The sequence below is a fragment of the Cololabis saira genome, chromosome 24 (genome assembly GCF_033807715.1).
Source record: "Cololabis saira isolate AMF1-May2022 chromosome 24, fColSai1.1, whole genome shotgun sequence".
NCBI lineage: Eukaryota > Metazoa > Chordata > Actinopteri > Beloniformes > Belonidae > Cololabis > Cololabis saira.
In genome coordinates this window covers 23526060-23553545 of record NC_084610.1, presented here as the reverse complement: position 1 = coordinate 23553545, position 27486 = coordinate 23526060, and the positions used below count along the sequence as shown (strand labels likewise).

The following is a 27486-nucleotide window of genomic DNA, read 5'->3' as shown; positions in this document are numbered from 1 at the left end:
CGTCACCGCGCTTCGTTTAAACAACGGAAGCAACAAAAACCATAACCGACACATGAACCTGCAGCGGATTTTATCTTAAAAGTATCTTAAAAGTTAACAAGAAGCGTCAAATACTGATATTTAGCGGCTTCTTTGTCTTATATTAGAAACAGGAACCGTAGTTTGAATCAGGGTTAAGCAGAAGAAACTGGACGGTTTAAAAACACCCAGACGTTTGTCTCCTGCACGACAAAACAAAGTTAGTTGACCGGTTTAAATCAACATTTTGTGAAGAAATCGTATATGCATCATTTTTTTTTCTCGGCCGAATTTACCATAAGCCCTCCAGCATTCATATAATAATGTTAATTTTCTGTATAATTGTTGGATGTTGTGGGAAAACTCAAAGAACGTTAAATATCCAGATTTCTCAATGGAGCTCTTCAGACGTTTGTCTCCTGCACGACAAAACAACGTTAGTTGACCAGTTTAAATCAACATTTTGTTAAGAAATAGTTTATAAATCTCTGTCCTTGTTGTTAATTTGTGGAGTCAGTGTCAAACCTCGTTCACCTCATTCTAAATGTCTCATAATGTGTTGCGTTGCTTGGTTCTGTGCATGCATATCTACCCATAAATGTTCTCATAAATTATGTTTTTATAATCGAAAACTTCATTTTTTTCTCGGCCGAATTTACCAGAAACCCTCCAACATTCATGTAATAATGTAAAGTTTCTGTATATCAATCGTATGTTGAGTGAAAACTCAAAGAACGTTAAATATCCAGATTTCTCAATGGAGCTCTTCATCTTCTGTTTTTATTTCCCATTTCTCAATCTTTAGACGTTTGTCTCCTGCACTACAAAACAAAGTTAGTTGACCAGTTTAAATTAACAGTTTGTTAAGAAATAGTTTATAAATCTCTGTCCTTGTTGTTAATTTGTGGAATCAGTGTCAAATCTCGTTCACCTCATTCTAAATGTATCTTAAGTTGCGTTGTTGGGTTCTGTGCATGCAGTCATCAATGTTCTCATAAATTATGTTTTTATACTTCATTTTTCTCTGCCGAATTTACCATAGACCGTCCAGAATTCATGTAATAATGTTAATTTTCTGTATAATTGTCGAATGTTGTGTGAAAACTCAAAAAAATTTAAATATCCACATTTCTCAATGGAGTTCTTTATTGTCTCAGTCTCAGTGTCAGTGACATCTTTTCTCTTGTTTTTATTTCCTCCAGCTGGCTGAGGAGATGCAGCAGGTGAGTCCCTGTTCCAGGCCAGGGTTTTGGGTTTCCAGGGGAGGGGTCTGGGTTTCCAGGGGAGGGGTCTGGGCTCCACCTGAGTCCTCCCTGACACCTGATCACCTTCACCAGGTCCATTCAGACCTTTAAACACTGAGACAGATATTCTCAGTATTCTGTAGTTTAGGGAGGACAGATATTCTCAGTATTCTGTAGTTTAGGGGACATGGAGACCAGAGCAGGAACTCAGACCTACGTCTACCTGTGGACCGACAGGCAGTTCCAGGTAGGACTGGAACGATACACTAATCCAGGGGTCGTCAACCCTAGTGGCTCTAGAGTCGCGCTAGTGGCTCCTGGAGCTTTTCAAAAATGTTTGACCTTTTTTTTCGTCTTTTTTTCCCTTTTTTCTTCTTTTTTTCTCCCTTTTTTCTCTTTTTTTCTTCTTTTTTTCTTCTTTTTTTTCTTTTTTTCTTCTTTTTTTTCCTTTTTTTTCTTTTTTTTCCATTTTTTTCTTCTTTTTTTCTCCCTTTTTTCTTCTTTTTTTCTTCTTTTTTTTTTCCTTTTTTTCTTCTTTTTTTTTCCCTTTTTTTCTTATTTTTTTCCCTTTTTTTCTTATTTTTTTTCCTTTTTTTCTCTTTTTTTTCCCTTTTTTTCTCTTTTTTTTCCCCTTTTTTTCTCTTTTTTTCTTCTTTTTTTCGTCCTTTTTTCTTTCCTTTTTAATCTTGACATTTCGACTTTTTTTTCTCAACATTTCGCCTTTTTTCTCAACATTTTGAGTTTTTTCTCAACATTTCGACTTTTTTCTCTTTTTTTTGTCTTTTTTTTCTTCTTTTTTTCTTCTTTTTCTTTCCTTTTTAATCTTGACATTTCGACTTTTTTCTCAACATTTTGACTCTTTTCTCCCTTTTTTCTCTTTTTTTCTTCTTTTTTTTCCTTTTTTTCTCTTTTTTTCTTCTTTTTTCTCTTTTTCTTCCTTTTTTCTTTCCTTTTTAATCTTGACATTTCGCCTTTTTTTCTCAACATTTCGCCTTTTCTCAACATTTCGACTTTTTTCTCGACTTTTCGACTTTTGTCTCAAGATTGTACTTCAACATTAATCTTGACATTTCGACTTTTTTTTTTCGACATTTTCGACTTTTTTCTCGAAGTGCATAAGGAAAATAAATCTCCCCCCAGTTATAACTAATATAGAAACATGCAGCATGTGTTTCTTCATTCTAATTCTGATACAAGACTTTTCATTTTTTGCGGCTCCAGACATATTTGTTTTTAGTGTTTTTGGTCCAATATGGCTCTAAAACATTTTGGGTTTAGACCCCTGAAATAATCTCACGATTACGATATGATATTATAGCAGTATTTTTTTAACAACCTTGAATGAGGAACATATGACTGGAAAAAATAGTCTTTTATTTCAAAGACACAAAATACAAAACAATGCTGTGCGTTTGCCCTATTGTTACAGTTTGTAATGGTTTATAACTGTTTAAGTTTTATTGTTCCAGTTTGTAATGCTTTATAACTGTTTAAGTTTTAAAGAGAAAGCCAGGCCAACCATTTTCCACAAACTGAACTAAAAGTAAATGTCAGGTTTGCATTATGATCTTCAGTTTCATACAAGTACAAATATTTAGACACAAACTGAATAGTTTCTCTCATGTATGACTTTACTTTTTTCTTTTCCAGAAATTTAGAAATGTTGAGAAAAAAGTCAAAATGTCGAGATTAATGTTGAAATGTTGAGAAAAAAGTCAAAATGTCGAGAAAAATCGAGAAAAAAGTGGAAATGTCGAGAAAAAAGTCGAAATGTCGAGAAAAAAGTTGAAATGTCGTGAAAAAAGTCAAAATGACGAGAAAAATGTCGAGAAAAAAGTCGAAATGTCGAGAAAAATGTCGAGAAAAAAGTCGTAATGTCGAGAAAAAAGTCAGAATTTCGAGAAAAAAGTCGAAATGTCAAGTAAAAAGGCGAAATTTCAGATTTTCTCAAAATTGTACTTCAACATTAATTTCGACAACTAAAATAAGATAAATAAATAAAAGTAAATAAATAAACTATGAAAAGTCCCAAACTCCAAATGCAACATGCATGTTATTGATCTTCTGCCAGAGCCTTTTCTCTAAATTTTGAATTTTTTCTAAACATTTCGACTTTTTTCTAAACATTTCGACTTTTTTCTTTTCCAGAAATTGAACAACTAAAATTAAATAAATAAATGACGGTAAAACGGTCCTAGTTTCTAGAGCGTAGTCAGATTTTGGTCGGCGGGTCGAGGTCGTCACGTGATCCCGCTGCACCGATAGATGTTACTAGTAAACAATATATTAATATTAATAACCCAATATATTCACATTAATAACCCAATATATTCATATTAATAACTCAATATATTATCATTAATAACACAATATATTCATATTAATAACCCAATATATTCATATTAATAACACAATATATTCATATTAATAACACAATATATTCATATTAATAACCCAATATATTCATATTAATAACACAATATATTCATATTAATAACACAATATATTAATATTAATAACACAATATATTCATATTAATAACCCAATATATTCATATTAATAACCCAATATATTCATATTAATAACACAATATATTAATATTAATAACACAATATATTCATATTAATAACACAATATATTCATATTAATAACCGAATATATTCATATTAATAACACAATATATTCATATTAATAACACAATATATTCATATTAATAACCCAATATATTCATATTAATAACACAATATATTAATATTAATAACACAATATATTCATATTAATAACCCAATATATTCATATTAATAACCCAATATATTCATATTAATAACACAATATATTAATATTAATAACACAATATATTCATATTAATAACCCAATATATTCATATTAATAACCGAATATATTCATATTAATAACACAATATATTCATATTAATAACACAATATATTCATATTAATAACCCAATATATTCATATTAATAACACAATATATTCATATTAATAACACAATATATTCATATTAATAACACAAAATATTAACATTAATAATCTAATATATTAATATTAATAATCCAATATATTAATATTAATAATCCAATATATTAATATTAATAACTCAACATATTCATATTAATAACACAATATATTAATATTAATAACACAATATATTCATATAAATAATCCAATATATTCATATTAATAACACAATATATTCATATTAATAACACAATATATTCATATTAATAACACAATATATTCATATTAATAACACAATATATTCATATTAATAACCCAATATATTCATATTAATAACAATATATTAATATTAATAACACAATATATTCATATTAATAACCCAATATATTCATATTAATAACACAATATATTATTATTAATAACCCAATATATTCATATTAATAACCCAATATATTCATATTAATAACCCAATATATTCATATTAATAACCCAATATATTCATATTAATAACCCAATATATTCATATTAATAACACAATATATTCATATTAATAACACAATATATTCATATTAATAACACAATATATTCATATTAATAACACAATATCAGCTACAGTTTCACCTCCACGACACGTATCGTGACGTTTTTTTATCGTAAAATTTTGTTGCACGATATATTGTTACAGGTGGTAGTTCCAGGTGAAGCGGGCTCCCCGGGGCCCAGTGGAGCTGAGGTTCCCCTGGTCCCTGGGTTCCCCGGGGCCCAGCGGAGGTCCAGGTTCCCCTGGTCCCTGGGCTCCCCGGGGCCCAGCGGAGGTCCAGGTCCAGGTTCCCCTGGTCCCTGGGTTCCCCGGGGCCCAGCGGAGGTCCAGGTTCCTCTGATTAACAGTTTCTTCTGCAGCAGGAGCAGCTGGAGTGGGACGGCGTGAACAAGCTGCTGCAGCGCCGCGGGTTCAAGCCGGTTCTGTTCTCCGACCCGGTGGAGAACCGGAGCCTCGCAGGTGAGGACGGCGGTTCAGGCCCCGTTTACACGGAGAAATAACGCTGGTGTTTTCATGCGTTTGGTCGTTCGTTTACACGAAAACGAAGCTCAAAGTCTCCAAAAACCATCAGTTCTGAAAACTCTGGCCAAAGATGAGATTTGCAAAAACTCTGTCTTCACGTTTGCTTGTAAACGGAGAGAAACGGACATTTAGGCTTGTAGCACTCTAATAATAATAATTTCCTGAAAATGTAATAACATTTTCACTTAACTCATTTGAAAATGTTATAAAATCCAATAATGTCATAACTTTACCAGTAATGTCATAAAATATCCTGACTGATATTGTAATAACATTTTTACAGATAATGTAATACCTTATTATATTTCTTTATTTATATAATAATATTTCAAAACATAGAGGGGGAATTATCTGTTTTTGAGAATTTTTGTGAAAAAAGACAAAATGTCGAGAAAAAAAACGAAATTTTGAGAAAAAAGTCAAAATTTTGAGAAAAAAGGTTGAGAAAAAAGTCAAAATTTTGAGAAAAAAGTCAAAATTTTGAGAAAAAGTTGAGAAAAAGTTGAAATTTTTAAAAAAAAGTCGAGAACAAAGTTGAAATTTTGAGAAAAAAGGTCGAGAGAAAAGTCAAAATTTTGAGAAAAAGTTGAAAGTTTTAGAAAAAAGTCGAGAAAAAAGTTAAAATTTTGAGAAAAAAAGTTAAAAGTTTGAGAAAAAAGTCGAGAAAAAAGTTGAAATTTTGAGAAAAAGTCGAGAAAAAAGTTGAAAGTTTGAGAAAAAAGTTGAAATTTTGAGAAAAAAGTCGAAAGTTTGAGAAAAAAGTTGAGAAAAAAGTTGAAATTTTTGGGAAAAAGGCGAAATTTTAAGAAAATAGGTGAAATTTTGAGAAAAAAGGGGGGGTAGGTGGCCAAGAAAAAAGACGAAAGGTCGAGAAGAAAGTCGAAATTTTGAAAAAAAAAGTCAAAAGTTTGAGCAAAAGTCAAAATGTCGAGAAGTCACTCCACTCCGCATTATAGGGAATTATTACATTATAGGAAATTATTACATTATAGGGTACAATTAGTTTGGCCACCGTCAATATTTTCTTGTATTTTACCTGTTTTATATTCTAACGTCACACTTAAAAGTAACTCCACTTCTCTGTCACTCCAAACCAAAGACTCTGGTTCATCTTGGAAGTAACTGGAAGTTCCTCGTGTCATTTGTTGATGTTTTTTTCCAGGATTCTGATTGGCTAGCATGACTTTATCTTCTCGTTACACTGCCCCCTGTAGGTTTGGCTGCTCATAGCACCTTAACAGATATTTATGCAGGTTCCTGGAAATGATGGCATTTTTACAAACGTAGAGGGGGAAATATCTGTTTTTGTAAATACCCGGCTATGTTTAAACGTGGCCTAAAGTCTGTCCAGAGTTCTCAGGTTTGCAGACGACCTCTGACCTCTGACCTCTCCGTCCCCAGACCTGGTCCTGCTGGACAGGAAGTCCTCCGGGGACGTGAGGGCCACGCTGAAGCTGATGCTGACGGACTCGGAGAGGAGGCAGACGCTGATCCAGGAGCTGGTGACGGCCAACAACCTCCTCAAGTACGTCCAACAGCATCCCTCAAAGCCAGAGATGTAATGTTGTTAGGGGCGTGGTGTTTTGAAGGACTTTTTAGAACACTTTAGAAAGTAAAGGTTCTGGCCTCTTCGTTAGGACGTTGGCGGTTTATCAAGTTTGCATCGGCGGTTTTGCAACCGTGGTCACTTCCGAAATGTAAACGAACCATCAGAAGTATCGGGCCCCGTCTACACGTAGCAAAAACGGTGGTGTTTTCCTGCGTTTCGGCCGTTCGTTTACACAAAATTGAAGCTCAAAGTCTACAAAAACCATCATTTCTGAAAACTCCGGCCAAAGTGCAGAAAGTCTTCACGTTTGCTTGTAAACGGAGAGAAACTGACATTTATGGCGCTTTTCCACTAGAGGTGGAGGCGTGCAGAGTAGATACTTTTTTGTACCTACTCTGCCGAGGTTCTAAGCGTGCTGAGTCAGCCCTGCTAAATCTATTTTACTGCGGTGGAAATTAGCATTTCTAGCATTTCTAGTGCCAGAATAATGGCAGCCCACTGCCCCTAGTGTAACTAGTGATGGGTTAAAAGCAGGACAAATTTCGACAAATGTATACTGACAAATAAAGAGATTATTATTATTATTATTATTATTATTATTATTATTATTATTATTATAAATATTTAGTAAAAACCAGGAAAAGCAGCCCAGATTTCATCAACCCGCCCAGTTCTAGATTTTTCAGCCCAATTGGGCTGAAACCCGCTCAACCTGGCAACACAGACTGAGGCGTCTAACAACTGTAAACCGGTTTATTTCTACTCAGAACGATTAAATAAACTTTCCACCTCTGTGATGGGGCGTCTAGTCTGGTTCCAGCTGGACTTAGAAACCCTCTGAAGGAGGACTGGGGTCCAGCTGGGGGTCTGGGTCTGTGTTTTTCCCCCTCAGGGACCACCTGTCCCCCCGTCACCTGATCCTCCTCCGTCAGGTGGATCAGGTGAAACATAGAAACATCTGCTGCCTGATAAAAAACCAGCCGTGACCGGCTGACGGTGTCGGAGGTGACGTTCCCTAACGTTCCCCCTAACGTTCCCCCTAACGTTCCCCTAACGTTCCCTAACGTTCCCTAACATTCTTCTGTCTGTGTTTCCAGAGAAGAGGCCCAGAAACACCTGGACCGAGCGGCTCAGCAGACCCGGAGAGTGGCGGAGCTGGAGAGTCTGCTGGACCAGGTGAAGACCAGAGTCCAGGACCTGGAGGACCGGTTCCTCTGCAACACGGTGCAGCTGCAGCAGGACGACAAGGACGCAAAGGTGCATGTCCCTGTTTACGAGGAATAATAACATTAGTTTTGAAGCAGATGTCCAGCGACGTTTGATAAGAGACAAAGCGACAACTGACAAATGCAAACTAAACTCAGACGTTTTCACCAAGTCTGACCACATGTACGGATCATTCAGGTCTTTAATCACCTCCTGACAAAACATTGAGGCACTCCGCGCAGGTATCGCGGGTATCTCAGGTATTGTGGGTATTGTTGGGTACCGTTGCTATCGTTGGGTTTCATGGGTATCATTAGGTTTCATTTATCGTTGGGTATCGTTGGGTATCGTTGGTATCGTTGGATATCTATGGTATCGTTGGGTATCGCGGGTATCATTGGTATCTTGGTATCGTTGAGTATCGCGGGTATTGCAGGTATCTTTGGTATTGTGGCTATTGCGGGTATCGTTGGGTATCGCTGGTATCGTTGGGTATCGCTGGTATCGTTGGGTATCGTTGGGTATAGCGGGTATCGTTGAGTTTTGTTGGGTATCGCTGCTATCGTTGGGTATCGTTGGATATCGTTGGATATTGTTGGGTATCGTTGGGTGTCTTGGGAATCGTTGGGTTTAGCGGGTATCGTTGGGTATCTCTGGTATCGTTGGGTATCGCTGGTATCGTTGGGTATCGCTGGTATCGTTGGATATTGTTGGGTATCGCTGGATATCGTTGGATATTGTTGGGTATCGCTGGATATCGTTGGGTATCGCTGGTATCGTTGGATATTGTTGGGTATCGCTGGATATCGTTGGGTATCGCTGGTATCGTTGGATATCGTTGGGTATCGCTGGTATCGTTGGATATTGTTGGGTATCGCTGGATATCGTTGGGTATCGCTGGTATCGTTGGATATTGTTGGGTATCGCTGGATATCGTTGGGTATCGCTGGTATCGTTGGATATTGTTGGGTATCGCTGGATATCGTTGGGTATCGCTGGTATCGTTGGATATTGTTGGGTATCGCTGGATATCGTTTGATATCGCTGGTATCGTTGGGTATAGTTAGTTAACGTTGGGTATCGCTGGTATCGTTGGTTATCATAGGTATCCTGGGTATCTTGGTATCGTTGAGTATCGTGGGTATCGCTGGTATCCTTGTTTATCGTTGGGTATCCTTGGGTATCGCGGGTATCGTAGGTATCGTTGGCTATCGCTGGGTATTGGGGGTATCGTTGGGTATCTTGGGTATCGTTGGGTTTAGCGGGTATCGTTGGGTTTAGCGGGTATCGTTGGGTTTAGCGGTAATCGTTGGGTATCGTTGGTTGTTGTTGGGTATCGCGTGTATCTTGGGTATCTTGGCTATTGTGGGTATCTTGAGTATCGCGGATATCCTGGGTAGCGTTGGCTATCTTGTTTATCGCTGGTATCGTTGGGTATGGCTGCTATCGTTGGGTATCGTTGGGTTTAGCGGGTATCGTTGGGTTTAGCGGGTACCGTTGGGTTTAGCGGGTACCGTTGGGTATCGTAGGGTTTAGCGGGTATCGTTGGGTTTAGCGTGACCCTCTGCTGAACCTCCTCAGAGACGCTGCGAGTCCCTTGAGCAGAAGCTGTCGGCGCTGGAGGCCGAGGCGGCGGCGCTGCAGAGGAAGCTCTACTTCACGGTGAAGGAGGAGGAGCAGCGTCTGGCCCGGCAGACGCAGAGCTTCCAGAACATCTGCAGGCGGGTCGGCCGGCAGGACTCTGAACCGGACCGGCAGTAAGTACTAGACTCAGAACCAGAACCAGAACCCGGTAAACCTGAACCTGAAACACGTTTGTCGTCTGCAGGGTGCTGGACGTCATCGACTTCTACGAGACCAGAGTGGCCCGGCTGCAAGACCAACTCAGGTAACAGTAGCTACGTTTACATGCAGTCAAAATTAGGTTTATTGCTAATATTCCGGTTACTGAAACATTGGGAATATTCTGTTTCCATGCGTGAGTAAACAGGGTTATCCCTGTGTACATTTCGACTTTTTTCTCAAAGTACATAATGAAAAAAAAAATCTTCCTCCTTTAAAATATAATTTTTATTTTTCTCCTGCATTTACATTACCAAATATTCGGGTTTTAAAAGGAGTAACCCAGGGGTCATATTGGGGTTTTTAAAAACCCGAATATGAGCAAATTCCAGTTATTCAAAGGGGTTATTGGTGTTTACATGGGCGTGCAAAACCGGGTTATTGATAATATTCCGGTTAGAAAAGGGTTATTGATGCATGGAAACGCAGTCTGTGAGTGTCAGCATAAAGACGCTAGTCCACAGGTGGTTCCAGCTAGTTCTGGGCTAGTAGCTAGTAGCTAGTAACTCCTCAGGGTCCTCGCGGGGTCCAGGTTCCCGGAGCAACCGGAGACTAACGTGTGTCTCCTCCAGGACCGATCAGCCTCCCAGACTCCCTGAAGGAGACGGTCCAGCTGAGCGGGTTCAGTCCGCCAGAGACCGGTCCCGGAGCTCCAGGGGCTCCCGGGGGTCCAAGAAGTGTGTCCTGTACCATCAGGTAAGTGATATCCTGGGTATCGCGGGTATTGTTGGGTATTATTGGGTATCGCGGGTATCGCTCAGTATGGTTGGGTATTGTTGGGTATCGCTGGTATTGTTGGGCATCGCAGGTATCGTTGGGTATTGCAGGTATGGTTGGGTATTGTTGGGTATCGCTGGTATTGTTGGGCATCGCAGGTATCGTTGGGTATTGCAGGTATTGTTGGGTATCGCTGGTATTGTTGGGCATTGCAGGTATCGTTGGGTATTGCAGGTATGGTTGGGTATTGTTGGGCATCGCAGGTATCGTTGGGTATTGCTGATATCGTTGGGCATCGCAGGTATGGTTGGGTATCGTTGGGTATCGCTGATATCGTTGGGTATTGTTGGGTATTGCAGGGTATCGCAGGTATCGTTGGGTATCGTTGGGTATTGAAGGTATCATTGGGTATTGCAGGTATCGTTGGGTATTGTTGGGTATTGTTGGGTATCGTTGGGTATTGTTGGGTATTGTTGGGTATCGCAGGTATCGTTGGGTATCGCAGGTATTGTTGGGTATTGTTGGGTATCGCAGGTATCGTTGGGTATCGCAGGTATCGTTGGGTATTGTTGGGTATCGCAGGTATCGTTGGGTATTGTTGGGTATCGCAGGTATCGTTGGGTATTGCAGGTATCGTTGGGTATTGTTGGGTATCGCAGGTATCGTTGGGTATTGTTGGGTATCGCAGGTATCGTTGGGTATTGCAGGTATCGTTGGGTATTGTTGGGTATCGCAGGTATCGTTGGGTATTGTTGGGTATCGCAGGTATCGTTGGGTATTGTTGGGTATCGCAGGTATCGTTGGGTATTGCAGGTATCGTTGGGTATTGTTGGGTATTGCAGGTATGGTTGGGTATTGTTGGGCATCGCAGGTATCGTTGGGTATTGCTGATATCGTTGGGCATCGCAGGTATGGTTGGGTATCGTTGGGTATCGCTGATATCGTTGGGTATTGTTGGGTATTGCAGGGTATCGCAGGTATCGTTGGGTATCGTTGGGTATTGAAGGTATCATTGGGTATTGCAGGTATCGTTGGGTATTGTTGGGTATTGTTGGGTATCGTTGGGTATTGTTGGGTATTGTTGGGTATCGCAGGTATCGTTGGGTATCGCAGGTATCGTTGGGTATTGTTGGGTATCGCAGGTATCGTTGGGTATCGCAGGTATCGTTGGGTATTGTTGGGTATCGCAGGTATCGTTGGGTATTGTTGGGTATCGCAGGTATCGTTGGGTATTGCAGGTATCGTTGGGTATTGTTGGGTATCGCAGGTATCGTTGGGTATTGTTGGGTATCGCAGGTATCGTTGGGTATTGTTGGGTATCGCAGGTATCGTTGGGTATTGCAGGTATCGTTGGGTATTGTTGGGTATTGCAGGTATTGTTGGGCATCGCAGGTATCGTTGGGTATTGTTGGGCATTGCAGGTATCGTTGGGCATCGCAGGTATCGTTGGGTATTGTTGGGCATTGCAGGTATCGTTGGGTATTGTTGGGTATCGCAGGTATCGTTGGGTATCGTTGGGTATTGTTGGGTATCGCAGGTATCGTTGGGTATCGTTGGGTATTGTTGGGTATCGCAGGTATCGTTGGGTATCGTTGGGTATTGTTGGGTATTGTTGGGTATTGCGGGTATCGTAGGGTATCGTAGGGTATCCTGAAGGTTCCAGGGGGTCCAGGAAGTGTGTCCTGTACCACCAGGTAAGTCCCGGTGTGTCTCTGTGCCGCTCCGTCCCGACGGCGTCTCCGTGTTCAGGACGTGTTCTGTGTTGCAGCTGCTGACGGAGATCCACGCCGTCGTCACCCGTCCCGGTTCTCCACCCAGACCCAGCAGACTCGGGGAACCGGACTCCCCAGACCTGGACCTGGACCTGGACCTGGACCAGTTCCGGGCCGTCCTGCCCACGCTGGAGGATTGGTCCCAGCAGCTCCGCCTGCTGAAGGTGACTAGAGGGTCAGGGGGAGATGGAGACTTGGGGGGTCAGAGAACCCGATAAGAGTCCAGGTGTTTCCTGTGCAGGATCTCCAGGTGAGGATGCGGCGGTTGCTAGGCAACCTGTTGCCGAGCGACCTGTTGCCGTGGCAGCCGGCTGACGGAGACCCAGCAGACCCGGTGAAGGTGGAGGACCTGCTCCTGCTGGTGGACGTCCTGCTGGACAACACGTCCCCCGATAAGCAGGTCCAGCACTTTCCTCTGGGGGGTCCTGGTCTCCTGCTGGTCCCCCCTGGTCCTCTAACCCCCCCCGGTCTCCCCCCTGTCCCCCCAGACCCCCAGGACCCCGACCCGGTTCTCCCTGGCCTCCATGGTGTCCCACTTCCAGGTTCTGTTTGACGTCCCGACCCCCCGGGGGGTCGTCCCCCGCATGACCCAGGTCTACACCCGGCTGGGGGAGCTGAGCACGGCCATGCGGGCCCTCCGGGACCTGCTGGACCTGGGTGAGTGTTGACCCCCCAGAGGGGGTTCTAGTGCTGGTTCTGGTCCCTGCTGGACCTGGGTGAGTCCTGGAGAGTCCTGGAGAGTCCTGGACCCCCCACAGGGGGTTTTAAAAGCCTTTTTCAAACTTGAGTCTTAATCAGGCTCGTCTTATATTCGGGCCGATATGGAACTAGTGGAAAAGAGCCACTAGTTTCCATCTAGACCAGGGCTCGGCAACCTGCGGCTCTAGAGCTTTAAGCGCCGCCCTGGTGGTTTTTTCAAAAATGTTTGACCTTTTCTTTCCTTTTTTTTCTTTTTTTTTTCTGTTTTCTCTTTTTTTCTTCTTTTTTTTCTTTTTTTCCATCTTTTATTTATTCTTCTTTTTTTTCCTTTTTTTCTTTTTCCTTTTCTTTTTAATCTCGACCTTTTGACTTTTTTCTCGACATTTCGACTTTTTTCTCGAAATTTGACTTTTTTTTCTCAACTTTTTTCTCGACATTTCGACTTTTTTCTGGATATTTTGACTTTTTTTCTCGACATTTCGACTTTTTTCTCGAAATTTTGACTTTTTTTCTTGACATTTCGACTTTTTTCTGGATATTTTGACTTTTTTTCTCAACATTTCGACTTTTTTTCTCGAAATTTCGACTTTTTTCTCGACATTTAGAATTTTTTCTAAACATTTCGACTTTTTTTCTAGACATTTCAACTTTTTACTCAGATTGTACTTCAACATTAATCTCAACATTTCCACTTTTTTTCTCGAAATTTCGACTTTTTTCTTGACATTTTGACTTTTTTCTCGAAGTGCATAATGAAAAACAAACCTCCCCCAGTTCTAACTAATATAGAAACATGCAGCATGTGTTTCTTCATTCTAATTCTGATACAAGACTTTTCATTTTTTGCGGCTCCAGAAATATTAGTTTTTTGTGTTTTTGGTTCAATATGGATCTATAACATTTTGGGTTGCCGACCGCTGGACTAGACCCTCTGACCCCCCTGGTCTCCATCTAGAGGGGGTTCTAGCGCTGGTTCTGGTCTCTGGGGGGTTTCAGGTTCTGGTTCTGGTCCTGGTTCTGGTTTCAGGTTCTGGTTCTGTGTTCCAGACAGCAGAGCGTCTCCTGCCCAGGTGGTGGACCAGGTTTCTGCCCGGGTTTCCTCCCGGGTTTCCTCCCGGGTTTCTCCCCGACAACCCGACGCCCTGCTGGCCGACGCCCACATCACCAGGTTTGATTGGCCACGGTTACATGATGTTTTTTAATTCAGAATTAAATAATTCAGAATTAAACTATTTTCCTCTGAGTTTACATGGAAATAGTAATTCTGAATTGAGGTTTCCATGGAAACACGTTTGATGGTCTTTCTCCAATTCCTCTCCAGGTCTGGGGGTTGGGAAGGTTCTGATTGGATAGGGGGGGGACCGGAAGTTAAACTACCGGAAGAAAAACTAACTTAACAACTTTGAAAAGATCAAATTTGTTATGTTTCCTGTTTCCATCTGTTCTTTTAATGATTTCTATTTATTAAATAAATGGTCTCTGCTCTTGACCAGCGTTTACTGCTGCTGCATCTGGAAACTTTGTTTGGAAAACCAGCCCAGTGGAATATAAGCGTCATGGAGACAGACGGGGGAGGGAACGAGCAGAAAGAAAGACCAGGATTAATTTAAAGAGGAATGAGTGGATACATGATCTGGAATTATTCTATTCTGATTTAGAATCAGAATAAACCAGCCACTTACTTCGGAATTAAGTTTAATTCAGAATGGCCATTTTTATTCAGAATTAGGTGTTTACATGGTCATTTTTACTCATTTTAAATCAGATTTAATTTGAATCTGAATTAAAGAGGAATTAAACTCCCCATGTAACCGCAGCCATTGACAGCAAGGGCAGCTCCTTAAAAAGTCTTAAAGTCTTTAATTCCATTTTGCTAAAATAAGGCTTTTAAATGTCTTTAATTTATCCTAATTTTTGAATATTAATTTTAGAGGGAATTTATCTGTTCATTATTAAAATGTTTTCGTAGAATTTGAAAAGGAAAAGTGTATTTAATCTTTCTGAGGAGAAATAAACCTGTTTCCAGTTTTTAGACGCCTCAGTCAGGGTTGCCAGGTTGGGCAGGTTTTGCTTTGTTTCTAATACTGAAAAGTCAGTAAGGAACTTAACTTTGCATAGAACCTCACTGTCTCGTAGTCTTGTAAATGTAAAACATTAAAGCTGGACTAATTAAAGTGCATGAACAATAGTGTGGTGACAACCGTGTAAATCCATCATGTGTTGTAATAAAATATCCATATTTGCCGTCAGTTTATGGATTATTTATTGCGACAGAGAGCGCAACAATATTTTTATTTTTTTCCGTCACTAGTTCAAAGTGTCTTTTTGGTCTTAATTTAGTTTGAAAATGGTGTTAAAAAGTCTCAAATGTAGCTTGATCAGACCTGCAGATTCCTGACAGACACCGTTTCTCCGTTTCTTCTCCAGCATCATCACCAAGCTGCAGCAGCACGACCAGTTCCTGCCGGCGTTCCAGAACCTCGTCACCGACATCCTGCAGGTTCTGGGTGAGTTCTGGTTCTGGTTCTGGTTCTAGTTCTAGTTCTAGTTCTGGGTGAGCAGAACCACCTCGGTCCTCCAGGTGGTTCTGCTGAGGAACCAGAGGGGATCAAACCCTCGTCCTCCAGATTCAGGATTCCTACGGTGCTTGAAATCCTTGAAAGTGCTTGAATTTCAATGTTGTGTTTTCAAGGCCTGAAAAGTGCTTCAATTTTAGTTTAAGTGCTTGAAATTATAACTGTGTCTTTCACAAAATTGGGATCAGACTGTATAGTTTAGTTATTACAAGGAGAAATAAAATCAGTAAGATGAAACATAACTAGATGTTTACAGTACGATACAATGTACATAATTGTGATTAAAAAGCGGAAAAAAAAAAAAATAAGTGTGTATATATTCCTGTAGATATTTTACCCCAGCGATTAAGGTGCTGGAGGATTTTGAAAATGACCCTTGAAGTGCTTGAATTGGACCTTGAAAAATGTGTAGGAACCCTCCAGATTCCCCCACCAGCACCAGGAACCCTGTTTCTGTTCTCCATGTGTTTTAGGTGTGAGCCGTCTGGACGACATCCTTCCTGCTCTCAGGAACATTACTTTACTGTTCTCCATGTGTTTTAGGAGTGAGCCGTCTGGACGACATCCTTCCTGCTCTCAGGGCCCTGAAGGGACCGGGGGACCCGCTGTCCAGGTGAAGGACCGAGGCCCCGCCCCCCGCCGGCCTCACCTGGACCGGACCTGGACCCACCACGACCCGTTGGACCTGACGTTTCTCTTTACAGCAGAAAAAAACACATCCTTGTCAGACTTTTAACCTCCACAACTGTACAGGGGGTTGATGTTTCTACCACAGAAACGCTGGTCTGGCCCCCTGGTGGTCATCTGAGGAACTGCAGTCTCCCTAAAATAAAAAATAAAAACAATAAAAATAAAGTTAAATTAAAATGAGTTAAAATTAAAATTAAATCAGACAAATGAGCTGAATGTGACCTGGAACGGAAGAGTATCAGGGCCATGCAGGAGAAAAAATATTTGAGAGGAGGAAGATTTTTTTTTATTGTGCACTTTGAGAAAAAAGTCGAAATGTTGAGATTAATGTTGAAATAAAATTTCAAGAATAAAGCCGAAATATTGTGAATAAAGTCGAAATTTCGCTTTTTTCCTCAATATTTCAACTTTATTCATGAAATTTTGACTTTTTTTCTCGACAATCTGACTTTTTTTCTCAACATTTCGACTTTTTTCCCTACATTTTTGACTTTTTCTCGACATTTTGACTATTTTCTCGACATTTCGACTTTTTTCTCGACATTTCGACTTTTTTCTCAACATTTCGTCTTTTTTCTCGACATTTCGTCTTTTTTCTCGACATTTCGACTTTTTTTCTCGACATTTCGACTTTTTCTCAACATTTCGACTTTTTTTCTCAACATTTCGACTTTTTTTCTCAACATTTCGACTTTTTTCTCGACATTTCGACTTTTTTTCTCGACATTTCAACTTTTTTCTCAACATTTCGTCTTTTTTCTCGACATTTCGTCTTTTTTTCTCAACATTTCGACTTTTTTCTCGACATTTCGACTTTTTTCTCGACATTTCGACTTTTTTTCTCGACATTTCGACTTTTTTTCTCAACATTTCGACTTTTTTTTCAACATTTCGACTTTTTTTTCAACATTTCGAGATTTTTTCTCGACATTTCGACTTTTTTTCTCGACATTTCGACTTTTTTTCTCGACATTTCGACTTTTTTTTTCCAACATTTCGACTTTTTTCTCAACATTTCGACTTTTTCCTCAATATTTCAACTTTATTCACGAAATTTTGACTTTTTTCTCGACATTTTGACTTTTTTCTCGACATTTCGACTTTTTTTAGAAGTGCATAATGAAAAAAAAAATCTTCCTCCTTAAATATTATTTTTATTTTTCTCCTGCCTGGCTGTAAAACTCTTCCATAGACCTGGAACTGTTTGGATTAATGTTTTTATTTTATTTTTTAAGAGTTTTGATGCTTTAAAGTGTCATATTTACCTTTAAACTCGTGTATTTATGTCACATTAAACCCTGATCTGACAGTTTATGTGAGAACATTTCAAAACCTGGACTGGTTTTGACTTGTCAGCTGGAAGTGATGAATAATTTCTGACTAAAGTAAAGTTACACCTATGGGTGCGCTCACCTGGCGTGGCCGCTGCGCATGCGCAGACCTGACGTCCTGATCCACGCTGGAGGACCAGACCGGATCAGAATCACAGAAGAAACAACTGAAAACAGTAAGTTAAACCGTTATTACAGTCAGAACAGGCAGTAATATTGAATAACTGCCAGATATTGAAAGTTGAAGTTATGTAAGGGGAAAAAAATGGGCAAGAGCACTGAGTTTTTGCACATTTGAGCCTTAAAATCAAAATAAATCGAGGCAACCTGAATGTAATTACAGTAGTAAGGGTAATAATACACAGTAATGGTTTTATTGTAAGGAATTAAATGTAAATGATGACAGAAAACCCCGGGATTGGGTCGGACCGGGGGGATTTACGGTCCACGGACTTCGCCCCGGGGGTTTAATGGTTTTAGTTCACTAACTGCGTCACTCCGCGTGATTGTTTGTGCAATAAAAGCTGTTTTGTGTCGGATCTGAAGTGATTTGTTGCAGATAAGCAGCTTCTCAGGGCATGTGGCCGGACGGGACCACCGGGGCGGGGGCGAGGGTTAAAAAAGTTACTAAAACAACCTCACAAACCTCATATTTCTGAGGTTTTAACTTTAATATTGTATAAAGAGTACACGACACACGATAATATGTTGATATGACCGTTTTTAAACGCAGAGCGGTCATATTTCCACCAACACACCCCTCTGGTGACGGAGTGGTTCGGTCCGGCCGGCCGAAGCCCCGCCCCCGTTGCTAGGAGACGGAGAACGCCTGACTACAGTAGCGACGGGTCAGGCAGCGGTAAAGTTACAAAAACAACCTCACAAACGGCTTTTTTGTGAGGATTTAACTTTAATAAGGTGTGAAGAGGACACGACACACGATAATATGATGATATGGACGTTTATAAACCCATAGCGGTCATATTTCCACTCTTGCACCCTCAGCAGACGGGGAGGCTCCGCCCCCGTTGCTAGGAGACGGATTGGAACAGTCCCAGAGCAATGGAGAACGTTTATTATATAATATATTGTATTTTATTAATTGATAATAATACATTTTAAATTATATTTTTTATAGTTTTATTTTTTTATTGAACACAAATTATAAACAAGAAAACACATTTATACAAGCTGCTAGTAGAGGAAATACAATATAAGAAAATAGAACATTTTGGGAGGTAGCCTATCATGAACAAGAGACACAACAAATAAGTAAAATAAGTAAAATTAATAACAAAAAACAGTAAGGCATTTTAGAGCAAATAGCATCGACATTTCAGAAAGAGACTTAAAATAAAAAATACTTTGATATATCTGCAAATAATTTTTTTGCAGAGTTATTTGACTTAATATTTCTTTATAGAGACAAAATAACTTTTGAAATCATTTAAAAAACATTGGAAAGAAAGATGGCTTCATTTTTGTCCACTTACAAAAGTGTATATGATATTTAACCAGTAAAAGAATGACATTAACCAAGAAAAACACTGATTTGTCAATTGTATCTATGTAGAAAATAATATTAGCGATTTCTAATTCTGCAATGTCACTCATTTTTAAAGATAGGCAATTTCTAATTTCACGCCAAAAAGTTTGTGAGACACAATAGAAACATATGGTCAATATAGTCATATGGTTTTTTATAGTTTTATCCACTGCTCTGGACCATGCAGGGACCCAAAATGTTTTAGATCCATATTGGACCAAAAACACAAAAAACTAATATTTCTGGAGCCGCAAAAAATGAAAAGTCTTGTATCAGAATTAGAATGAAGACAAATGGCGAAGGGCGAAATGTCAAGAAAAAAGTCAATGTCGAGGAAAAAGTCGAAATATTGAGAAAAAAGTCGAAATATTGAGAAAAAAGTCGAAATGTCGAGAAAAAAGTCGAAATGTTGAGAAAAAAGTAAAATGTTTAGAAAAAAGTCGAAATGTTGAGAAAAAAGTCGAAATGTCGAGAAAAAAGTTGAAATTTCGAGAAAAAAGTCGAAATATCGAGAAAAAAGTTGAAATTTCGAGAAAAAAGTCGAAATGTCGAGATTAAAAAGGAAAGGAAAAAGGAAAAAAAGAGAAAAAAGGGAAAAAAGATAAGATAAGATAAGATATCCTTTATTTTCTCCCTCAGTGGGGAGACTTATTTTTGTTGTCAGCAGTAACTTAGCACACACATGCAGGGGAGGGGTAAAGACTGAAAAGTCAGAAATAAAAAATATATAAAATATGTATAATCACAGAATATGAACAGTATATACAGTTGGTTGAAAGAAGAAACGGTGCAGAAAAAGCAGGTGGAGTGTTGTGAGGGAGACTGGCAGATTGGCAGATATTGCACATCTTATATTATTGCACATCTTAGAAAAAGAAGAAAAAAAAGAGAAAAAAAGGAAAAAAGAAAGAAAAAAATCAAAGAAAAAGGGAAAAAAAAGGTCAAACATTTTTGAAAAAGCTCCAGGAGCCACTAGGGCGGCTGTAGAGCCGCGGGTTGCCGAGCCCTGATCTGGACAGTCCGAGCGGGCGGCGGCTCCGCCCCCGTTGCTAGGCGACGGAGAACGGCGTCGGCTGCGCGGATATAAAGATCCGCTGCGGCCGCTGAGCAGCTCATTATCCCCGGGGGGGTTTAAGGGGGTCATGATGGAGACCCGGTCCACGCAGGACCCGGTCCTGGTTCTGGACTTTATAATGAAGCCGAGAACCGTCCAGGTGAGGGAGTCCCGCGCGGCCGCGCGCTGCGCGCTCCCGACCCGCCCTACCTGGTTCAGGTTACGGAAACGGAGAAAAGTTCCAGTTCCAGTTCCAGTTCCGCGTCTGGCGGAGCAGGAACCAGCACGGACTGACATGGGGAACCGGGGCTCTAACACGCAGGGGCCCCCGGAACCGGAGCCACCGGGGTCCCGGGACCCCCGGGTCCTGGTCCAGGGGCCCCGGAGACCGGGACCCCTGGACCAGGATCCGGGGCCCCGGGACGTCCCGCAGATCTCCGTGACCGAGGCGTCCCCGCTCCCCGCGGAGGAGGAGGAGGAGGAGGAGGGGGCCTTCACCCTGCCGGAGCCCGCGGGGGCCGCAGGGGCCGCGGGGGCCGCAGGGGCCGCAGGGGCGGAGCACCAGGGAGGCCCGGGGGGGCCCCGGGGGGAAGACTCGGATACACGCAGTCTGTCCGGCAGCGAGGACGGGGGAACCCCGAGGGGGGGCCGCCGCCGCTTCATCCAGGTCTGAACACTTTTAAAGCCATTTTAATCAGTTTTAATGCAGGAAAACAAAAAAAACATTTTGACTTTTTTCTCGACATTTTTGACTTTTTTCTCAACATTTCGACTTTTTTCTCGACATTTTTGACTTTTTTCTCGACATTTCAACTTTTTTCTTGACATTTCGACTTTTTTCTCGACATTTCAACTTTTTTCTCGACATTTTGACTTTTTTCTCGACATTTCAACTTTTTTCTCGACATTTTGACTTTTTTCTCGACATTTCAACTTTTTTCTCGACATTTTGACTTTTTTCTCAACATTTCGACTTTTTTCTCGACATTTTTGACTTTTTTCCCGACATTTTTGACTTTTTTCTCCACTTTTTGACTTGGCCGCCGCCATTTCATCCAGGTCTGAACACTATTAAAGCCATTTTAATCAGTTTTATTGCAGGAAAAAAAAAAAAACTCCTTCCGGGGTTTTATTAACAATTTTTTTTTATGTATGTAGCATATATCTATAATATATATCTATATCTATAATAACCAACTGTAGCCACCCATGTGCAATAAACCTGTCTCTTTATAAGTGCAATAACCAGTAAATACCTCAAATACCTCAAGTATTTTTGAAAATATTTGTAAATTTTTTGTAAATATTATCCTTTTTTTTTGGTGTTTACTATTTTTTTCTCTCTTGTACATACTCTTTTTCTACTTTTTATATTGCTCTTTTTATTATTTAACCACTTATTGGTTATTTCTATTTTACATTTTTTGTATAAAGTGTGTGTGTGTGTGTGTTTTGGCTGCTGCACGACTGAATTTCTCCTCTGGGAGATAAATAAAGTCTTCTATTCTATTCTATTCTATTCTATATATATATTTATAGGGATATTTATGTAGTTTATATAGTGTATATTTATATAAGAAAATGTCCGGGAGCGAGGACGGGGAACCCTGAGGGAGAGCCGCCGCCGCCGCTTCATCCAGGTCTGACCCGGAATCCGCACCATTAAAGCTATTTTAATCAGTTAGAACTTAAAAAAGAGGGTTTCTACCTGAGCAGGTAGGCTATACTGAAAAAAATATTACCTTAACTTAACTTGAAAAAATTATGGTAATCTGTCACACCTAATATTTTAGTGTTGACTCAGTATAAATAATTCATTTAGCTTAACTTTTTATTTCATATAAATTATTTTTGAATTACCACCAGAAAATGTAAAGACTGCACATGCGCAAATAATACTAAATCTAAAAAAATGCTTTGATCAAAATGAGAAAAATCAATCTGGTGATCTGTTGTCAGTTTATAATATAGTAAAGTAAAAAAAAAAAAAAAAAAAAAATTCACCGATAGATATAAATTAGAAAACTTAGTTTAAATGAGCAAACTAATATTTTTCAACTATTAGAATGAGAAAAAAATAAATTAAATGGAGGACAGCGTTGGTTTATTTTTTGTGTATGAGTGGGCGTGGCCTTACCGCTGGGGGGGCGGGGCTTGGGCATCCTTCCTTCATACCATAAATAACACCCTCAAATGTCTTTTTACGTTCTTCCTGCTAAACAGGAAAATTTAATTTAACTTGTTGTTAAATAAACGTATCTAGGGAAGAGAATCAGGGGCATGCAGGAGAAAAAATATTTGAGAAGGGAAGATTTTTTTTTATTGTGCACTTCGAGAAAAAAGTCGAAATTTCGAGAAAAAAGTTGAAATTTCGACTTTATTCTCGAATTCGACTTTATTCATGAAATTTCAACTTTATTCTTGAAATTTTATTTCAACATTAATCTCAACATTTCGACTTTTTTCTCAAAGTGCACAATAAAAAAAATAAAATTAATTAATTAATTATATCATTTATTAATTAAATGTATAATTAATGAATGAAATGTGTCATTAATTAATTAAAATAGGAATTCAATATATCATTCATTTATTAAATGTATAATTAATTAATTAAAATGGGAATTAAATATTTAAAATGGTAATTAAATAATTAATTAAATGTGTCATTAATGAATTAAAATGGGAATCAAATATATCATTCATTCATTAAATGCGTCATTAATTCATTAAAATTGGAATGAAATATGTCATTATTAATTAAAACACAATTCATTTTAAGTAAAAAAAATTCAGTATTTAATTTAATTAACTACATAATTAATGATTTCGTGTTGCGTGTGAATCATGAAATGTCAAAAATGGGAGTTTGACGAGTGAAACTGACAGTTTGACATTTCATGATGCACAGACAACACTAAAAAATTAATTAAATGTGTCATTAATTAATTAAATACTGAAATAATTAAATATATTTTTTACTTAAAATGAATTGTATTTTAATTAATTAATTACATATTTAATTACAATTTAAATTAATTAATGACACATTTAATTAATACATTATATATTGAATTCCCATTTTAATTAATTTATTAATTATGTATGTTTTTATTTATTTTTGGCACTAAAAATCCTCCATACTGTTCTGGGTCCACTTTTGTTTTTATTATACGTTGCTCCCATTGGGTAAGAAAATCCAGGAGTTTGCTGATGTTTCATACCATTTATTTGCAGACGATGCTGTACTATTCTTTTAAGGCCTCTGAGGTCAAGAGATTGAACTCCTTGATGGATTATCTTGCACAGATAAAACAGTGGCTCGGAGTAAATTCTCTTCAAGGTTTTCTGAACTTTTAAAGTTGGCATTTCTGAGATCTTAATGTCTGTAGCTTGACCAGTTTTAGTCTAGACTTTAGTTTTTATTGGTTTTAGTCACGTTCATTCTCCTTTTAGCCATTTCAAGTTTCAGTCGACTAAAAGTCTGAACATTTTAGTCTTATTTTAGTCAGAATTGACCATTTTAATCTAGTTTTAGTCAAAGATTGTACCGTATCGGCCCGAATATAAGACAACCCTGATTATAAGATGACCCCCTCTTTTTTATGACTAAAGTTTGAAAAAAGACTTTTTTAACACCAAATTCCACCGAACACCAAAAACAGAAAATAATTACAGTACATCTGAAACAAATGATTGTAACAATATATTCGCGAGAAAAAGCATGTTATTTTGCCTCATTTAAATCATCATCTTGAAGTTTGCCTCATAACTTCCCCTCAGCTGCCGGTTCACCTGCCGATCTTCCACCCACTTTTCTCGAGATTGTTGCTACGTTTCTTCATTTTCTGTTATCTCTTCTCTTATTTTCTTCTCTTTTATTTCTTGTCGCTATATTTAGGGCCCGAGCACTGACAGTGCGAAGGCCCTATTGTATCTGTAGGAATTTTTTAGCTCGTTTTTGTTATCCTCATTTTTCTTCCGACGAAATTAGGTCCTTTTTTTACCCTAAACGTGCTCTAAAAGTCACCAAATTTTGCACCAATCGCCGCGGCTCCGTGGCGCTCTAAACCAGGAGACTGTTGGGGGGGGGGCTGATAAGAGGGAGGGGCCGGGAAGGCGGTCAGTTCTGAAAACGGTCCACAGATGTTCCTGAGAGGGGAGGGTTAGTGGGGGCAGAGTCCCTTGTTTACATTCCACCAGGGAGATTGTGACTGGAGCGATCGGCCAAATCGCTCTGTCAAGGCCAGATTATAGAATCAACAATTATATTGCAAACAGACAGACTCAGTAATTTTCCGTCTGCCTTTAGTCTCTGGTTCATCAATGGCGACTCCAAACAGACAAATTTGTGATCAATTCCTGCCAGCTTCCAACTTCTCCAAGGTCTTCTCCATCTTACCAATGAGCTCAAAGTCCGCCGCCAGCCTGCGATTCTGTTCAAAAATCACATCCAGCTTGCGGCTTTGCTCTCCCAGCGTTAAAGTCTGAGTGTTAGTCGCTTCTCATAAATCCAATTATGAAGCATCTTCAACGTCCTCGACAGACAGAATCGCCAAACACAACGGTTTCCAGTATTTGTAGGAATCCATTGTGTATCCCGCAAGAAATGTCCCATCGGGGCAGGAGGGCTCCCTTACCCCCTGACTTCTCGTCGCAAAAATTTGGTCAATTGTGCTGAGAGACCAGTTAATCAATTCCATGATTGTAGAGTTTTGGAGGAGTGAAAAATAGAGGCTCTGAAGACGAGACAGGACAAAAGCAGTAGCAGGGCAGATAGGGAGGGAGAGGAGCAGAAAAGCGTCCACCTTCGTCGAGAGCCGGAAGAAAAAGACCTACTTACTTGCTTCATTACTTACTTACTTTCCGACTTGCTTACCTACTTGCTTTCTTACTTACTTACGTGTTTGCTTATTCATTTATTTATTTGCTTATAGGGCTGGGTATCGATTCAAATGTCAAGAATCGATTCGATTCCGATTCTTAAGATTCAGAATCGATTATCAACATTTGATTTGATTCAATCCGATTCGATTCGATATTGATTTGGGTTAGTGTTGCCTGGATTATATGACTGTAAAATAACTATTGAAATAATAATTTCACAATAATTATTGTGAAATAACTAAGAAATAAATAACTCAAATAGGCATTTCAATATCCATTTAAAGTGCAAAAAAAGAAAGAAATTGCAACAGCTCAAGCAGTAAACAAATTATTTTAGCTTGTCTGATTTATTCACCAGACACAGCTGGACATGAAGCACCGGTATTTTTCAGGTATTTCATGACAAACCGTGTCCGATAACAGAGAAACCAAACCAGCTCTAGTAAATATAGATAATAAGAACTTCATTTAACTAATATAACATTTAGAAATTTAAGCTGAAATGTCCAGCATTTTCTCTAAAGAAAAAGAGTTTTCAAAACTACTGGGATTAAAGTTCACCAGGCAAAAATGTAATGATGAAAAAATTGCATGAAAAAAAATTGAATCAAATTTTTTTTTTTTTTAATCGATCTTTAGACATACAAATCGATTTTTAGGAATTAATATGAGAATCGATCAACACAGGCCTATTTGCTTACTTACTTACCTACTTGCTTATTTCAGTTGTACGTATCTTTTCCACCTGCGTTGACTGTGTCTGAGTCAGATCCGTCCTCTCCTCTGCAGGTGATGATGGACAGCTCCCCCCAGGTGAGACGCAGCGTGGGGCTCGGCCTCTCGTCCAGGTGGGACAGCGACTCCGCCTCCTCCCTGGCCTCGTCCCGGTCCTCGTCCCTGGAGGAGGACCGGCCCGCGGCGCTGGAGGAGGACCGGGCGGCGGCGGCGCTGGAGCCCGTGGAGCACGAGTGGATGCTGTGCTCGTCGGACGGGGAGTGGTCCCGGCTGCAGCCGCTGCTGGCGCTGGACCCGGGGCTGGTGCTGCGCCGCGACTTCGTGACGGGCTTCACCTGCCTGCACTGGGCGGCCAAGCTGGGCCGCGCCGAGCTGCTGGCGCTGATCCTGGACTTCTCGCGACGCCGCGGCGTGGCCGTCAGCGTGGACGTGCGCTCCAGCGCCGGCTACACGCCGCTGCACGTGGCCGCCATGCACGGCCACGCCGAGGTGGTGAAGCTGCTGGTGGGGGCCTACGGCGCCGACCTCGGGGCCCGCGACTTCAGCGGCCGCCGGGCCTGCCAGTACCTGGGCCGCGGCGCCGCCGCCGACATCCGGGACATCATCGGGGCGGACGACGACCCCCCAGAGACCCCTGGTACCCCGGAGCCGGAGCCCGGGGGCCCCTGGAGGTTCTCCCGGGCCCTGCGGTCCAGCCTGAAGGCTCTCTCGGTGGAGGAGGACGAGGACCGGCCCGGGGCCCGGGGCGGGGTCGTCCTCCGGAGGAGGTCGTCCCTCAGCAGGATGAAGCCCAGCCTGCAGAGACTCCGCATGAGGACGTCCCAGCTCGTCCACAGCGTCTCCTTCAGGGACCGGGACGACCTGACGGGGCCCGGGGACGGATCCGGGGACGGATCCGGGTCCGCCAAGGCCAGACGGAAGACCCACTTCCTCGGCTGAGGTTCCTGTAAGTCGTGATGGCAGGACTTGGTGCTTTCACCTCTGTCCCGTTTGGAGCAGTTGTTCCGGAACAGGGAGCGTTTCCCCCTAAAGATCAGTTTGTTTGGTACATGTGAACACAGCAATGACGCTCGGATGCGGGACAAAACAAACTTCCATTCAGACCTGGAGCGGTTCGTTTGTAGTGAGAACATAATCGACACAGCAACCGACACAACTCCATTCATGTGTATGTGCTACCGCGGCGCAAGGAGAAGAGTCGGTGCAGTCTCCACCTCCTTTTCTTCTCTCCTATTGGACACAACCTTCCCTCTTCTCCCTTCTCTTCTATTGGACGTGCCGAGATGTCGTCCAAGCGCGGCACGGTGAAATTAAAAAATGTTCAATTCGGCAGACAGGCGCGGCTCAACGCTGCGGGGCAAACGCCGTGGTGCAAACGCCGCGGTGCAAACTCCGTGGTGCAAAGCCGTGGTGCAAACTCCGTGATGCAAACGCCGTGGTGCAAACGCTGTGGTGCAAACGCCGCGGTGCAAACGCCGCGGTGCAAACGCCGCGGTGCAAACGCCGCGGTGCAAACGCCGCGGTGCAAACGCCGCCTGGCAAACGCCGTGGTGCAAACGCCGTGGTGCAAACGCCGTGGTGC

General features: G+C 40.7%; 2 protein-coding genes across 2 annotated transcripts; both read left to right on the top strand.

Moving 5' to 3' along the window:
* Positions 1-1449: 1449 nt before the first annotated feature.
* On the top strand, positions 1450-16278 carry LOC133425108 (centrosomal protein of 70 kDa-like). Its single transcript, XM_061715788.1, has 13 exons — positions 1450-1509; positions 5138-5237; positions 6702-6825; positions 7947-8106; positions 9637-9812; positions 9884-9943; positions 10470-10593; positions 12383-12550; positions 12628-12786; positions 12875-13043; positions 14133-14253; positions 15513-15592; positions 16205-16278. The coding sequence occupies exons 1-13, from the start codon at positions 1450-1452 to the stop codon at positions 16276-16278; spliced, it is 1575 nt and encodes a 524-aa protein (XP_061571772.1).
* Positions 16279-20370: 4092 nt separating this feature from the next.
* LOC133425107 (ankyrin repeat domain-containing protein SOWAHC-like) lies at positions 20371-26843 on the top strand. The gene is made up of 2 exons (XM_061715787.1): positions 20371-20949; positions 25959-26843. The coding sequence occupies exons 1-2, from the start codon at positions 20371-20373 to the stop codon at positions 26841-26843; spliced, it is 1464 nt and encodes a 487-aa protein (XP_061571771.1).
* Positions 26844-27486: the final 643 nt, after the last annotated feature.

Bases quoted from the DNA above. Each gene is read 5' to 3' on its own strand.
- LOC133425108 (XM_061715788.1), top strand. From the start codon at position 1,450: ATGGAGACCAGAGCAGGAACTCAGACCTACGTCTACCTGTGGACCGAC. The intron at 12,551-12,627 runs GTGACTAGAGGG...TTTCCTGTGCAG, and splicing joins AGCAGCTCCGCCTGCTGAAG to GATCTCCAGGTGAGGATGCG. The intron at 15,593-16,204 runs GTGAGTTCTGGT...CATGTGTTTTAG, and splicing joins CGACATCCTGCAGGTTCTGG to GAGTGAGCCGTCTGGACGAC.
- LOC133425107 (XM_061715787.1), top strand. From the start codon at position 20,371: ATGATGGAGACCCGGTCCACGCAGGACCCGGTCCTGGTTCTGGACTTT. The intron at 20,950-25,958 runs GTCTGAACACTT...TCTCCTCTGCAG, and splicing joins GCCGCCGCCGCTTCATCCAG to GTGATGATGGACAGCTCCCC.